The sequence below is a fragment of the Maylandia zebra genome, linkage group LG10, assembly GCF_041146795.1.
Source record: "Maylandia zebra isolate NMK-2024a linkage group LG10, Mzebra_GT3a, whole genome shotgun sequence".
NCBI lineage: Eukaryota > Metazoa > Chordata > Actinopteri > Cichliformes > Cichlidae > Maylandia > Maylandia zebra.
Window position 1 is genome coordinate 15,055,827 of NC_135176.1, and position 17,092 is coordinate 15,072,918.

Genomic DNA, 17,092 nt, shown 5'->3' on the forward strand with positions numbered 1-17,092 from the left:
CAAAAATCGCACAGTGTGAGCCCAGCATTAGAGCAGCAATGTTTGTTCGCTCAGAGAAAGAAAAAAAAGGCTGCAAAAGTACAGGGAGGAATGGGAAAAGGAAAACACCTGGCTGGAAAAGTGCACTATAAAGCGCACTGCACTGTGTGCTGGCGCACTTTTTCCATAGGCATGCTTCTAATGGTGGGCACATGAAGAACATGAGGGGCATGAAAGCTCGGGGAACCCTTTACCAATTTCTTGTCCACCAGGCCAAGGCAGAAGCAGATATGGTATGTAAACATTGGTTTGTTTTTTTTAAACCCTCTGGTTAAGGATATGGGCATGTGCAGTGAATATCAGCGCTATGTGGCCAGAAGTGTAATAATATAATTTATTTTGTGTAATAAACAACTGCAAGGATAGATGATTACAACAAATAGATGACTAATACATAAAAGTAATACATATTTTAATAATGATGATGAGTTATGATGCGTAATCATGGGAACAAGTGGGTTTACAAACAGGAGCAGCTGATTAGCTTTAGAAAAGCTGAAATAATACCTCAACTGAAGCCAATTATACTAAATGCACTAAATGTGCACTGTTACAAGAATATTTTTCTTTCTATTGCTTTCTATTAATTTATATAATTTTAAGTTAAGCAGGACAGAGTTCTTTTAAAGAAAGATTTACTTATATTCTCAAAAGTTAAGCATGACAGGCTTCTGTTTAAGAAAGAGACCTGTTTTACTGTGTTAATGTTGTCATTTTGAGCTAAAAAATAAATGGCTAAATGATCATTTGTTTCACATATGGTCATATCACAAAGAATATGCATCTGCTTAAATCAAGTTCAAGTCAAATGGTTAAAAAATAATTTCACACACAAAAAAAGAGCTACCACACTGGGAAGGGTGAAGACAACTGGGTTGCCCAGCCCTGGCCACGAGGTGTCCCTTATTTATTTTTCAGGGAGTTGGCAACCCTAGCTATAGTAACAGCATCAAATTGCTCCTCAAAGGTCTTAGCACACAATTTGGGAAACTTAGCTTTAAGAGGCGTTCTCAAAATGTGAATTGGAGTCCTCCAAACTCACAGACACTTATCTGTTACCAAGGCACAGTTTACATTTCACCGTGATGTTCTTTTCACCCACAAATTCAGAATAATGTGCGTCTTTGATGACATAAAGGTTTTCCTTTCTCCTTTCTTCTCTAGCGTAGCTTTACATGCACAGTAACACAACACTAGGTTTGGAAATCTTCAAATAACACCTGCACAGCAACTGGCCAATGAAGAGAAAGAGAAACTGTGCACATTTGTCGTGATTTTCTTTTTGTTAATATGCCTATGCCTGTGTATGTGCATGCGTGTGTTAAATAGGAAAAATTATTAGAATGGAGAAAAACAGGCTGCTTGAAAAAGTAACAAAAACAGTGAAATGCAAAACCAATTTGCCACATCAGTCGTTACAAGACAAAAAAGTCTGAGCAGTCCAGAATGTTACTTTTTAATGTGTTACTCTAGTTTTCCTTTGCTGGGGCTTTCACATTATTTCACATAAAACGATACTGCGTACTACAAAAGACATCCCACAATGAATATATTGTGAATCTGACATCTCTTTTTGGTTCCTGTAAAAAGAAAAAAAAGGGGGGGGGGGAAGAAGTATGTCTGTAATATTCAACTCAACGATACTTGATGACTTGCTCAGAGTTAATTCAACAGGGATCAGACTTCGCTCTTTAAACCCATTTCCCATCTTAAATAAACAGTCACTATGATAAAATCAGCTAAAGAACAGGGCAGGACAAAAATACAAGTTAAATGTGCAGTATGTATCTCTGCCAAGGCTGCAAAGTCATATAAATCTTTAAATATTGATTCACAGTAACTGCATTGGGCAGGCAAACAACTGTTTATCTTCAGACTCCACTGAAAAACATTTGTGTAAAGTGAAGATACCGACAGTATCTGCCTCTTGGTGGAAAGAAGCACACAGTTAAAAAAACAAAAAACAAAATAACTCCTCCTTCAACACTAAGGATCATGACATTCACGCCGATTCTTTATTTGAAAGGGTATTATTTAACTATTTTGTTTTTCACACACGATTTGCGGTAATTAATAAAATAGGTGAAGTAATGCAGCCGATTTGGTTCAAGAGCCGTTCTCACCAAACTGCACCAAAATACATAACACATTAGACGCATCTGGTCTGAATACAATGTTAGCAGTGGAGCGAGGATCTTGGAAGTATTGCCTGAAATCTCAGAATAATGACTAATTTTCTTGTTCTTGCCGTTCTGGCAACATTGCATAAATGAAGCATAAGCATTCGCTCATCTTGGTTCCTGCCACCTCCGCTCATTTAGTGGCCACTCACATGAAATATGGTGCTAATTAATGTTAAGTGCTAAGCTTAAATGAAGGAGGATGCAACAAATGGATATTGACACACATCATGTCTAAAATCACTCACTTTTTTGCTAACTATCATACTACATTTGCCCTCTGTGGTTTTATTTGATTGTCATATTCCTCCTTTTTTGTGTGTTAATGGCTCGATGCGGCTTTCTGCTCACGATTCAATGAATCATATTTGATGGGTGTGAAAATTACAGTTGTGCAACACTACAGCTGTCAGCGATGATGCAAAATGTCAGAAAAATCTTTGTTTACTTCTCCTTTGGGAGTAAATTACTATTTGTTGCTTAGACGGTAGTTAATGAGTGAATGATGGATTGATTTCAAAAGCAGCCCAGAGGTTTGAGTGTTAAAACACCAGCATAAGTGACAAAGAGACACGATTCAGTGTTTTTGTCTGTGTTACACAAGTGGATAAACGCAGTAATGACAGTAATGCAGCAAGACAAGAGTATTCAAATGTGTGTTTTCTCCCATTTTGTTTTAAGTTGTTTTTGTAACAGTGCCTTTCATTCTAGGTGTTGAACGCAGCTGTACTTGTGTAACGAGAGTGATAATAAACGTCTTTAATCATGTGGCAAGTAAAGAAGGAAACAAACACTTACGCATTCAGTGTCCACTTTGCTCGGTACACCATGCTAGTACCGAGCTGAGCCCGCCTTTTGTGTTGAGAACTGCCGTAAGTCTTCATGTCTTCCACGTTGACGTGATAGCATCAAACAGCTGCTGCAGATTTGCCAGCTGCACATCAATGATGTGAGTCTACCATTTCACCACATCAAAGGTTCTCTATTGGACTGAGATCTGGTGACTGTGGTGGCCATGCTCAAGAAACCAGTTTGAGATTTTCTGAGCTTTATGGCATGGTGTGCTATCCTGCTGGAAGCAGCCGTGAGAAGATGGGCACGCAGTGGTCATAAAGGGATTGACATGGTCAGCAGCAATACTCAAGCAGGCTGTGTTGTTCAAACTCAGCTGGTACTAAGGGGCCACAAAGTGTTCTAAAAACACACACACACCATTACACCATCAGTAGCAGCCTGAACTGTTGATAAAAGGCAAGATGGAGCCATGCTTTCATGTTGCTTATGGCAAATTCTGACCCTGACCCTGAATGTCGCAGCAGAAATCAAGATTCATTTTTCCTGTCTGGTCTTCTGCTGCTACAGCCCATCTGCTTCAAGGTTCGATGCAAGGTGCATTCAGAGATGCTGTTCTGCATACTTTAGTTGGAGCTAGTGGTTATCTGAGTTAGTATTACCTTCCTAACAGCCTCTTGTTGATGATGATGCCATGTAAGCAAGGACACTCCTGAAAAATATTGGCTGAAATAGCACCACGGGTTGAACGTGAAGCATATATTGTGGGCACAAATCTCAATCTCAAGTTTCATTTCATATATTCAGGTTTTTCTTTCACATACTTCAACTTGCATTCTATGTGCCATCTGTAGCTGTCTTTAGTGTGGCATCATTAGAATTTACTGCCCCTACTGGATGGATAGATATATCAACCACCGGGTATTATTAAGGGGGAACTAATTTCAAATAGTTAATTTGGATAGAATGGCCATTTAAAAGCCCAGAAACAGAGGGGAAAAGTTCACCTCTTGAAATCCTGAAGTCCCACAATGCAAGAATCCATTAATAATTGTCACCTGAAATCTGCTGCCTCAAAATCATTGAATTAATTAATTAAAGAAACAATTAAATTGGTTTTCAGCTTAACTAGCTATGTGCTGCCACATAGCTCATCTCCTACGTGTACTGATGAAAGCATCCACACTCACAACAATGATTTTGCTACTGCAAAATCTCATTTTGGATTTAAGCAGAAGAAAACACACAAAAAAAATTATAAATAACCATTAGATATACATTTGACCTTGACTGAATGCATCAAAAAAATTTTAACTGTTAAATAAAAATGCCTCAGCATTTACCTTTAAAACTATAAGCGCGCTACACAATACCTGCCCGAAATGAAGAAGAACAGATCAGGGCTTTTTGACAGATTTTGTGTCTGTGTCAGAAATAATTGTTATGAAAAATTAATAAAGTCACTGCTGTTCTGTGTGCACAAATGTGTAACCGGTTCCTGTATTTTTAGGTCAGTTCAGTTTTATTTATATGGCACCTATTCACAACAAGGCACTTTATATTAGAGGATAAAAACCCTAAAATATTAGACGGAAAACACTAACAATCAGATGATCCTCTCTCTGAGTATCACTTGGCAACGGCGGGGAGGGAAAACTCCCTTCAAAGAGGAAGTAATTTCCAGGGAAGGTGCAAATCACAAGAACATGGAGGATGGGGTGAACATAATTATTTTTGTGTTTTAAAAAAAATTGATATCTTGTATTGCTTGTAATACACAAATTGCAGTTGTGTTTCATCCATATGAAAAATCACCATTGTGATAATTACTACTGGTGGTTTAGTGCCCCCTCCGACAGTTGCTGTCTGAATAGTGCCATTGTTGACATTTTGATGATATCCTAAAGTGCCCGAATCATCAGGTGGACACTGCACATACCAGAGCTATAGCAACAGCTCATGTTTTCTATAACGAGCAAGACGAGTAGATCAGCACAAAGCAATAGAAGAGAGAGGGCTTCCAGCATGGCCGGCTTTGCTGCTGATGTCTTTTCATGCTCATCATCAAAATAAGGCGATTACGCTGGAAATACACCTCATCCAAGTAAAAATTATATATCCATTTTCGATTTTTCTGTTTTTTCTTTTTTTTACTTTACACTGTGGAATAAAAGGAGGAAATGACTTGAAGCAGTCCCCCTTCACTCATTTTCTCTCATTTTTTTTCCTGGCCCTAATCCAGAGCCCAACATTTTAAAATTTTGGCTATTTAATATATTGTAATTTGTTCACATTGTAAGCATCACTGCCGCTCTTCTTTTCCTGGAGACATGCTGAGGCTAGTAAGCTCAGCTAAACAAGCAAATGAAATCTATTTTTGCCAGCACCATGTGCAGCCAGCAATATGCAGCCTACTGTCACATGCACTGTCTTTTCAAAGAGACTGCACCCCATCTGCCAAGACACAAGTGAAAGATCGCATTTATTCAAGGTGTGCATTTCGACCAGGAAATTGTGTATTTAAAGTTGTGCTTCCAGTGCCCCCACCCACCGCCTCCATCTTCAAGCATTAGAGCATCAATATCGGTGTGAATGAATGCAAATTCTTATATCTGTCGATGGAACTATCGTGCAAAGCAGCGCCCTCATGTTTCTTACTTTTTCCTTCTTCTCCTTGCACCGTCTACGCCAGGCTTATTTTAGGTGTTGTCGCTTTGAGACTAATGAAATCAACCAAACATCACAACTGCAGGCCATGCCTTTCAGGGGTTGCTCGCATTATGAGTAATTAATCTGAAAGTGCTATGATTAATCCTGCTACTTTACCCCCTGGGGCGAGACTGGATGTCTGCGAAAACTCGTCTCTCACAAATCCTCCCGAGAACAAACATGCGCATTTAGGTTTCTTAAGTCTTTAAAACGCTATACACGTCTTCTCGCATCATGTCACTCGCAAGTTTGTGAGAGAGAAAAAAGCAGAAAAAAAACCCCTTCTTTACGTGAGCTTTTTCTGCAGTGAGACATCTGTTCACAGTATATGTTCTATAAATTGTTCCCTATGTGCATAAATAATGTGATTATGGAAATGCTCAGTGCTCTCCCAAAGCTCAATAAGTGATAAAAAGGGCTTTTAAAAGATATGTGGGAAGATTTTAAGGAATGCAAATGAAAGATTGTTTGGTGTGGAATACAGAAATCGCAGATAATGTAGGGCAGTATCTTTGCTTTTGAAATCCAGGAAAAGTTTGTTGGATTTCATCTGACGGTCAAGCTTGGCTTCTAATGCAAAGTTGATGTGCGTCCTTTAAAGTCTGCTGAACTTGTTCAAGTTGGAAAATAACCAAGGGCAACACAAGGTTACAGTCATCCATCCTTCTCCCTTGTGTTGTCCAGATATTGTGACTTCGATGGTGTTAAGCAACCCTCAAGTACGCAAACTAATTAACGTAAGCCCTTCATTGTAGACAGTTCTCAGAGAAATATCATCTGGAAATTAAATACTGGTTTTATTTGAATTGTGTGTCAGAGAGAATTTCTTGCTGAAATTATTTGTTATGACTGCCCGTATTTTTGGCTGTGCAAAACTGAAAATGGCTGAACTGCTTTGACAGTGGAAATAAAATTGACTTTTCAGTTGGCGTCATCGGGGGATTATTCTCTCTGTGCTTGTCAGTGCCTTTCCACAGCAAATAGTTATTACTGTAAAATGTGTCTACATGTTATAGCCGGACAGCGCTCAGCATCGTCACTGTTTGATTAAGCTGGCATGTGCTTCCCAGTATTAAGATTTATGGAGAAATGTATAGAAGAGGATACACATAAGGGAATTAAATCTCCCTCTGACCGAAAAAATTAAAATCCACAGCTTCTTGCAGCTTATTCACGTTCATAATAGCAGCAGATAAATGTCTACATGCTGTTTGGGCACTTGCCATTCCAGAGTGCTGTGCACTCATCCCTCCTGTGTTCTTTTTTGTTCGACCAGCCTCACTCCCCCACATGCCCCACCCCCTCCCCTGCTTGAGTAATGGCCTGCGTCGACTTCTTGTCACCATGAGAGGTGGTGCTGCATGGCTTGCCTCTGTCCTCCTGTTACCATGCGTGTCCTTTCAACCGACTAGGCAATCCCAGCTGATATCTATATCGACCGTGATTTAGCTGATATAGCTGCAGTCTCCCGTTACTTCTCCTGCAATCTCTTCCTCACTGTTTCTCCTATTTGACTCCATCCTCAACCTCCTCCCCCCATCCCACCCACCCCTCCTCACTTTGTCTCTCCCTTTCTGATAATGTGTTCCATCCTCTCGAGTGTCAACGTAGTCCAATTCATCAGTTCAAAACGTGAGCAGCTCGGAAACTCGGATCAGTCGTTGCCTAGAATAAGTTCTGCATGGTTAAGCAGCAGAGCTACTGAGCTCTTTTAACATAGGGGTGCCTCGTATACAGGTATGAGGTGAAAACAGCAGGCAGAGGGATTAGAGCGAATTGATTTGGAGTGTAATGTAAAAACAGCAAAGGTTTGGAAGTGCAATCCTGGGAAAAGAGAGGTTTGAGATTGAATTTTGATGCAAGCCATTGATTTGCTTAAAATGGATTACATACCGCCGCCCATAACTTGCTTAGCTTAGGGGTGGCGAGCGATATTGCTCTGACAGGTATTTGTGTTTCTGTCGTTCATGCCTGTTGTAGCTCTGGAGTCTTTATGTTAGGAGCACGTCCATACCAATACCCTTGTGTTCATTCTGTAACAGCTCTGACAGCTCACCTAAATCAGGCTCCTCCTCTGCAGTATGATTCCTGCGTGTTACTCCCAGGACCTGCAAGCCAGTGCGCTGTGAATCTGTAGCATGTATTTATTCACACAACCCATTTACTTGCCTCACTATTTCCCTGTGTGTTTGCGCCGTGGCTGCCTGTTTTCTCTTTCGCTGTCTCTTCCTGTGTCTCCCTCCCTTCTGCTATCGTTCTCCCATCCTCGCCACCCCCCCCCCCCCCCCCCCCACTCTCTTCGCTCACAGACTCTCTTTCTCAGACGCACACACACACACACACAACGCACACACACACACACACACAGAGGCACATGCTGTGCCTCACTGGATCAGAGCCTCTGACTACAGTATGCCTTCAGAAGAGCTCCTTTATCTTGCATTCATTAGACCACAACTCCAAGGCAAGGTTGCTTTTTGCCGGGGTCCAGACTTGTCCTGGAATTTTACCCATCCGGGATTCATTATTATACGACGGTGCTTTTTAATTAGCATAATTTTTGCTGCGGCAGTCCAAGGCTACATCTCACTCGCTGCCACCCAAGCCATCTGATCTGAGGAGAATCACCTGCTCTCCTTCAGAGACAGACAGACGCAGCCGTCACGTTAACCAACCGTTCTCCGTCAGAGGCAGTACGGCGGATCTGGACAAGGTAACAGGAGAAGATAAAGGGGGAATAAAGGAGCAGCAGTGAGAGGAATGCAGCAGTAGTCGCTACTGCGTGAGACTAAGCAGGTGGAGCGTGAGGGGAGGATTGTACGTTCAATTGAAACAGAAACACTCAGCTGCATTCTGGTAGATCGCCACGCCAGAGGTTGCCGTTCGCTGGATTTGCTGCGCCTGTGAGAGGCTGAACGAGGAGCCGCTGAGAAATTATTTATTTATTTTCTGGATTTTCTCCTTTACCGCGCTGCTGCTGCCGCTGCTGCAGATACTGCTCCCTGTCTCTCGCTCTCTCTCTCTCATCTCTCCCCCCCCCCTCCCAATCTCCGTTCTCTACCCATTCCCTGGCTAAAGGGGAACAAAAGCACTGGTTCCTGCATCACCCTTCATCGCTGCATCTCCACCTATTTTTATCTGCTCGTGATTTTTGCTTAATGAAATGATCCAGTTTCTCGCGGGAGCGTGTTATGTCTTCTACTGCGGTGGAGGGGCACTCTTCTTCTTAGTGGGCAGGCTCAGCTGCCCCCAAGCTCTACCTGTGGGCGATGGAGACTCTTATCAGAATTCCTATCACATCAATCTCTTTCGTGCCACTTCTCATGCCTAAATATCATGGTTGAGCAACATGCCCGTTTGAAATCAAGGCTGGATTCGTTTCCTTTTCTTTATTCGGATGTTTATCTTCTCTGCATTTAGGATGCACCTGGCTCACTTTTGGAAGAATGTGCTTTCAGGATGCTTTTTAGTGAGATTATAAATCTAGCTTTTCCGTGCAGTGGACATGTCGGCATGGCACAATGTTAAGTGAGAATAGACAGGTTAGTTGCTCTGCAGTTTCTTCCGCAAATGCAACTGGATTTTGACTGCCTGTTTTTATATCCGGTTTTGATATTTTTCATAACATCCAGAGGATATTTTTGTCCAGAATCTAGAACTCTCGAACCAGTCTAAGGGAGTACAAAAGAAATGGGCCCAGATTGTTAGTGAGATGCCCTGTTGTCTTCAAGTTGGACTGTCAGAGGCCAAAGCTTGGCCAAGTTTTCTGTCCTGGGCCCATGTGGATCTAATATACATGGGTAGACTCTTTGCAGCCACCTCTGTGCTTGGACAGCGGAGCAGCTGGTCACAGTTTAGCCTAGGCATGGGCCTAAGTTATTGTTCGAGACTTGCCTTTTGGTTCACCTTGCTTACTATACTCCCCATCCAGACTGGAACAGCACGCGTGTCCTCAAGTCTCAGTACCACACACCATGTCCACCACTTCCATAATAAACATGGTACTGTTCCCATTGCTATCAACAGGATGCCTTTTCTTACAAGAGGGGGCCATGGTAAGACATTTCCCTTTGAGGTTTACACTTTGCTGCATCACCAAGGCATCACTTTACTTAGATAGAACAGAGTGCCGTGGGATTATTAAGAGCTAGATGTCAGATAAAATCTCTGCTGTCTGACAGAATTGGCAGTATTGTCGTTTTAGAGGTAGAAAGGCTACTGCTGTTCTTGTTCTTTTTATTTTATTATTCTTGGTGGCTTTTTTGTGAGATACAGAGGCACTATAGCTCTTTCAGCAGCTATAGATGAGCTGCAAGCCTCTGTGCGTCATTAACTATCTTTATCTGTCCGTCGGTATCAATAGTGTTTGCCCTCTCCCCGTGCTGCTGTTCAAGATGCGACTGCATCTGTGGATCTGTGTTTGTTTCATTACAAATAGAGATCAACAGCATGATGAATCATCGTTGCAAATCTCCTTATCTTTCTCTGTGATGTTCCTGCTTGTTTTTGAGTGGCACAATGCACTCATTGTTATGATTTTTCCCTTGTGGCAAAGGTGATTGATGCAGTGTGTTGTAATTAGTGCGATGTCGTGGCACAGAAGCTCTACAGTGATTATACTGTACAAACGGAGTTCGAGTGGGGATTGCTTTAAATTTATGAAAATAATCTTGATTTTGTTTAAAAATTGGTCTTGATCATTTTCTGTTCTGGTTATTTTTCAAGGCTTCGATATAACTCGAGCTTAGTGGATGTGATATAAAGTATTGATCTGTCCTCAACAATCTGCATCAAATTGGCTACACTCCTTAAATCGGGTCCTTCAAAGCGCTGACACCAGAGTCATTGCTCCCTTTTATATCTTACTTTGAAATTTCAGTCCTAGGACTTGCTTTTATGTCCTATAAAAAGAGACCCGATGGATTTGCAGTGTCTTTTTCACGGCAGCAGTTTTGTCGCTTGCAAAAGGGCTAAAAATGTGATGAATTACATCTGTGCTATTATAGCCATATCATTCCTGACCAGGCTTTTACAAGGACAGCACAGCCTGTGATCAAACAAGCTTATAAAAAAAAAACACTTCTAAGAAGTTGCTGATAAATTTTCAATTACCTCTATTATAGATTTTGTACTGTGGGTTATTATGAAGGATGTGCTTCAGAGCAAGAAATTCAATTTAGTGCAACATAAATGATGCAGGCAGCACTTGTGATTTACAAGCCATGTCTGCAATACCGTAACGCAATATGTAGAATGCATATCTGGATTTTGGGGAGCATTTATTGGTGTCATGTTTACGGTAGTAAGTCGTGGAATAACTATCAGAGAGTCCTAACCCTTTAAAAAGGCATAATAAATATGGCCTTCATTATTGGTCACAAACACCTTTATTGTAACACTTAAACCATAGTTTGTTTTGGGGGGCTTTGTCCTTGCTTTGACATAGCATAAATGCCTGTGTTTATGAGCCTGAGCCTGAGCGTGTGCATGTGCGTGGCCATGTGTGTCAAGGCTGGCCAAAGACTTCTGGATGCCCCTGGGCTATTTTCTATTTATGGGCCACCTAGCCTGCTGCAAAGCCTTACATTTGTCATCCAAAACACATTATTGGATTTATTGTTACATTAAAGTGGGTAATGTTCATAGCATGATCATACACACAGTATTTCTATGACAAGTGCATGAAATACCAAGCAAAATAGGACAGCATTAATCACTGAATTAGGACTAAGGTGTGAGGTTGTAAAGGTTTTTATTCCTTTTGCTTTACGCGATCAACAAATAACTGTTTTCTAGCAGTATCTTAGATGGAGTGGCATTCATATAGTTCATTTCTCATCCTATTTATCAAAGCCACAGATGCTCCTAACCACAAGAATAAAATGTGTTTTTTGAATTGTTTTAACATCATTTTTAGCAAAAATGGCAAACATTCCTGATTCTCAAGTTGGAAAAAAATGAATGATTTTCTCTGTTTCATAAGCTTGATCAGGAAAGCAAAAAAATTGAGAAAATAACTGGCCGATTAAGCCAGTAGTAGTTTGTTCTGCCCTGTACATTTTTTACGTTAAACTCTGCAACGACGCACCTTCAAATCCCTCTACAAAATCAGAAATCCTTCTTCCTCCAAGTACCAGGCACTGCTCATCGCTCAGCTGGTCTTTGATAGTTTTTTTGTTGTTGTCCTTCCCCTTCCCTTCATGTAACATAATAAAAAAGCATTAACACTCAAAATGCATTTACAGCAATATAATAAATTCATAATTCAAAATAGGTTTTTCATTCATTCCTAAGCCTCGAATAAAACCGTGAATAACTCAGTCACACCTACTTTATCAACTGCTCACAAAGACCTGCAGCATGTTTTCAGCATGGTTTGGTTTATGCAATTTAGCAGCGGTATCTGGTTCATTATAAATAAAATGTTTCCACTTGCTAAACAAAATACCCTACATGAGTTCATTAGCTATTGAACAGGTCCTTTTCAAGAATGTTAACACCATGTTAACTGAAGCTTTTCTTATACCAGGGGAAGCCAAATCCCAATTTGAAGCATATTATGTAACTTGCTTGCTTCCATTCTTCCATAGTTCATATTCCATCACTGCAGGGCCATTAAAACTCAAGAGATTTTGCGCATGCTCCTTAAATGCAGCGTTGTTTTAAATCAGGTTCTATGCTGGGATTTGCTGAACTCATCACCGAACCACTAGACCGCAAGAGAGCTAGCCATGACCCCAGTGCCAAAGACCTTGTATGCTCTCAACAAGAATGCAAGAAAGATTGCACCAGCTGACCCCCCTTCATGCTCACAACACACCCGCATGTTCAACACACTCAGTAAAAATATGCTGCACTTAGATCTCCAGGGCCCCCATGTTAATGCAAGAACTGTCTGGCTGAGGCAAGGCAAAGAGGAGCTAATGCTTGAAGAGAGACGTCTCAAGTGCAGGAAATGGTTTAGTGAGCTTCTTTCAGTGATGATACCTTTGGGCACAATTCAAAATTTAAAGATTGAATAAAACAGAAAGCATGCTGTCCGTAGATCGATGCATTAGTGCACCACAGTGTTTATTTTTTTCTTGCTTTGAGAGCTGCAGAAAGGGAAAACAAAGGGACGCCCGAAGATCCGTTGAAGGGGGCTCAGTTGTCTCCAGGTCGCATATTACATTACCCTCAAGGATCGTAGTGAGGAAGGCTTGAGTACACATGCACAATAATACACTTACAAACACACACGACAAATAAAAACAAATTTAAGCAACAGAGGTTGTCTCGGCCAGCGGATGCATATGTGTTCAGATTTTGCTTGTTAATTTCATATCAAAATCAAAATCATACAGCCATTGCCTCCATTGCCATTCCATTCATTTTGATTGAGCGGGTCGTTTTGGGTGGTGGACGCGACAAAGGATGGGGCGTAAAAGCAGAAACAAGAGACCTGCTCTAGATCTGCAGCAAAGCAGAACAGGAGGCTGAAAAAGTGTTTTAAGAGGGAAAAAAATGAGACACAAAAGAAGTGCGAGTGCTGCGTTCTCGAAAAAATAGCCAGTAACCAAACATCATGGCACATATACTGTAGATTGCATTTATGCTGCCTAACTGGTACACATTTTTAGCAATCCATTAAGCAGCCCGGCATTCTGAATTAGTAGGAGATGTAGGCCTATACGGGGGCTGGTAAGAAAAGCAGCATTGTCTTGTAATCCTGCCCATCTGTAACATTACAGTGAGCATTAGCAAGGCTCCTCTTGAGGTGCAGTGAAGTTAATACGTTGGCCATACATTTATGGTAGTCGATAAAAAGAAGAAGGGTCACATTCACAAAGAGTGATGGGTTTTTTTAGTACGTCACAGAGCACATTATAGGTTGGCTTGCTGTACCATTATATTGCATCAGAAACTTCTGCTTGCATGACAAGACAGGACAGTCTTGATATCAAGATTATTGAGAAGTTAGGTCCAAGTTAGGTCTTGGTGCATAATGGATATTTCAGCTTCTAAAAAATTAACCAAAAAAAGAACCAAGAGGAGAAAAAAATATATTAAAAAATATAAAGACTGCAGAGGTGCTCGATGAGAAAGAGTCTAAAACACAAAAATGAATGAATGTAGCTGCAGACTAAAGGTTTCTAGGAAATCCATTTTTTCAAGGTCTTGTAGTGTTTTCAATTCTCAACAAAGTAAAACCCTGTTATAATATGCTTTGCTAGAGGTGCACAATTGTGTCATGCATGTTCCTTTTTTTCCATAGGCCATATAACTGGCAGATTACAGGTGCTTATCAGAGCACTGCAGTGTGCATTTCGGGATCTCAAAATCACATTCGTCATTAAATACAATAATATCTGAGTTGGGATGGTGACACCTGTTCTTACTGTGATCACAGCAAGTAGGATTTTACACTTCAGCTGATGTGCTTTAGCAGCTACTTTGGCAGACATGCAGCAGAGGAGCAACAGCTGTATCGGTTTATAGCCTGGTAGAACAAACTCCTGTTGTTTTGCTTTGGAGGCGCATTATTGATAAATCATTAAAAGCCCGCTCTGTGTTTTGCCAGTTGAATGCTTTTAATCTGAAGCAGCAGTGAGAGGAAATGTTCAGTTTGCATTAGCAGTAGCATGCGTGTGCCACCATTTTAACACAACCCAGCTGAGAGCATAGCATTACACTGTCAAGCACATCATGGACAGTTAAGAATGGGTTCAAAGTTAATGCTTTTTTCATTCGACACATTCTTCTTTGGTGCCAAAACCTGCTATTTGTATTACCCACAATGCAACTTTATGATTCAGTTCGATGTATTAAAGCATAGGCTAGGCCACGGAGGTCTATTAAGCAGACTATATGTCCTCACTACCAGATTTTTATTCATTCCCAAACTTGTAGTCTTCAGTTCTAACCGACATTTATCAGATTTAATGCAGCTCCCTCTGGAGCCACTCAAGCCTTTATGCAACTCCCCAAGACCAGCAAACACACTTTGATGTGTAAAAGTGATGAGGTCTCCCTTTAATATAGCTCTGATGTGGCCTGAAGAGAGAAAAGTGAACTGTAACTATTAGGCTCATCTCAGTGAGATAAAATAATGCTGCTTTACTTGCGTCATCATTCCCTCTGAGTTCTTTGACAATTTGAATCCATGGTGGGAATAGGGCACTCCACCAGTAGCAATCAGAGCTACTTTATACTGCATAAATTAAACTAGAAGCACGCTGAATGGCTTCTTCGTCTTCTCCTGCTTCTTCTTTTTGCTGCTCCCTTTGCTTCCTCCATCTCTTCTTTCCAAACCTTCTCCTTCACTACATCCCTGAGCCGTCTCTTTGGTCTTCTTCTTTCCCTCCTCCCTGGCAGTTCCATCTTCAACATCCTTTGTCTACATTTTCTTCTCTCGCCCTGCTGCCAAACCCCCCTCCTCCTCCTATGTCTTCAGCAAACACTAACACAGTTTCCACCGGCACCCTGCTGGCAACATCAGCAGCGGCGCTTGTTGTTAGCCCAGTCCTCAACTGATCTGGTATGGAAATCTCATTCTTCACGAAGCGTATTTGATTTAGCAAAGGTTTTACACTACATGGCCTTCCTGATGCAACTCTCCCCATTTACTGGAGAGAAGCACTAGGCGTAGACTGGCTCGTGCCCCTCCCCCCATGGCAGAGTTAAGCACACTGAGTAGCTATTGCTAGAAAATAAATACCATAAGCAATGTTAAAAAATGTTTTCGGTTCCAGATGTTTAAAATACACCTGCCTCACGATCAAGCCATCACAGGTAACTTTAATATCGCTTTATTTCAACAATGACAGCTGACGGGGCAAAGTCTGAGAAGGCTGGGGTCCTTATCACTGACATGGTCATAAAAGCTATTGTGGCGCATTGATGGGAGATGTCTTGCACTTGAGTCACTGTCAAAACAGCTTCACCAGGACATACATCACCTGAAATCTGAGCGGGGCAAAACCTTAACACTGGTTTAGAAGACGGGGTTTGTTGGAGGTGCTCTGAGCTGCAGACATTCAATTTAAGAAGTGACAGCGTGGATACATCTTGCTGATAGGAGCAGAAACTGCAATTCAAGCATAATACAGCTGAAGCCTGCGTGCGCCAGCTGAATGTGCAGTTATTTAAGATTCATAACGTTTTTCAGTCTGGCTTTTGGTTGATCAGATTTAATTGATTTGATTGATTTGATTTCCGAAGTCTGTGTTTACTGTGCTAAGTATATGATGCCACTTTCTAACGTGAACGCCATATTTTTACTTGGGAGCCATATGTCCTCTCTGTCAGGCTTTAGGCTGCACTATTCATTTTCATCGTTTCAGTGAGCCGTATTTAATAGACCGTGGAAGAAGTGTGCCTCAGATGCCATAAGTCAAATGATAAATTCGAACTTGATATTTCTCCATAACCCTCTATTTCAGCAAACCGCTCACAGATGAAAGATGTATGTGAGTTTATTTTCTTAATTGAACAGCTTTGTTTTCCCAGTAAAGTGCCCTTGTTGCCCTTCACAAACTGTCTGTCTGATGCCTCCACAGCATATTGTACAGTATACTGTACTACACTTGGACATTTTTGCCCTGCTGGAGGCTGGCAGGCCAATTCAGAGCTGTTAATTGACATTATACAGCCTTAGGTGCACTTAGATATGAAAATCCTGATCATAATCACCAGAAATGATTTAAATGGCAATGAGAGGATGAGTAATTTACAGCTTATTCCACTGCTTTGTGTCAGTAATGTTGCTGATATTAGTCGCTTTTTGTATGATTCATTATGACAGCAAATATTCGCTCCCTCTGGCCACAGGAATTCTTTACGACAGCAAGCTCAGGGGGCGATTTCAAACCTTTTCACATCTTAACTGATACATGTGATAAAAATTATCGCCAGCATCTCAGCGTATTTTCCAAGTCCTATGAGCATGTTGCCTCGTCTCTCGCGTATTCAGCTGGCTGAGAGCTCAAATGAAAAGAACAGGATGTTTGAGTGGGTAGCATGCATCTTGGCACAAACAAGCAATCCATACTGTTACATTTGTTGTGTAAAGGATCCATTAAGACATGACAATCACTCATGGTTTCTCTATAGAAATTCAGGTGCTCCATTTACGTAATTACTATGCATTTTTTTTTAAAAAGCGAATTATTCATATGATATCATTATATGCTGAGGGGGCTGTGTTAAACTGAGAGACATTTTTAAAGGTGCAGTGTGTAGCATGTCTAACTCTAGATGACGTGACTGTTGCACCAGCGATGCTACTTTGGTTTCTTTGGCCAGCTTTCTTTAACACTGGAAGCACCAAATATCATCTAATCCTCTTATAACAAAGCCATCATTTCATATTTCATGACTTTTCCTAAAGTGGG

At 41.1% G+C, this 17,092-nt stretch overlaps 1 protein-coding gene across 14 annotated transcripts in view; it reads left to right on the forward strand.

The window, feature by feature from the left end:
• Window positions 1-17,092, forward strand: part of nrxn2a (neurexin 2a) — a 129,577-nt gene that overhangs the window by 89,177 nt on the left and 23,308 nt on the right. For 2 of the 14 annotated variants that reach the window (XM_012922682.4, XM_023153769.3), the window contains exon 1: window positions 8,065-9,775. The exons of 11 other annotated variants lie outside the window; for them this stretch is intronic. In XM_012922682.4, coding sequence (XP_012778136.1) covers window positions 9,433-9,775 — 343 coding nt within the window. In that variant the 5' untranslated portion in view covers window positions 8,065-9,432. Of the gene's footprint in view, window positions 1-8,064; window positions 9,776-17,092 lie in introns of those variants that run through there. One more of the 14 variants, XM_012922681.4, reaches the window with a different exon arrangement.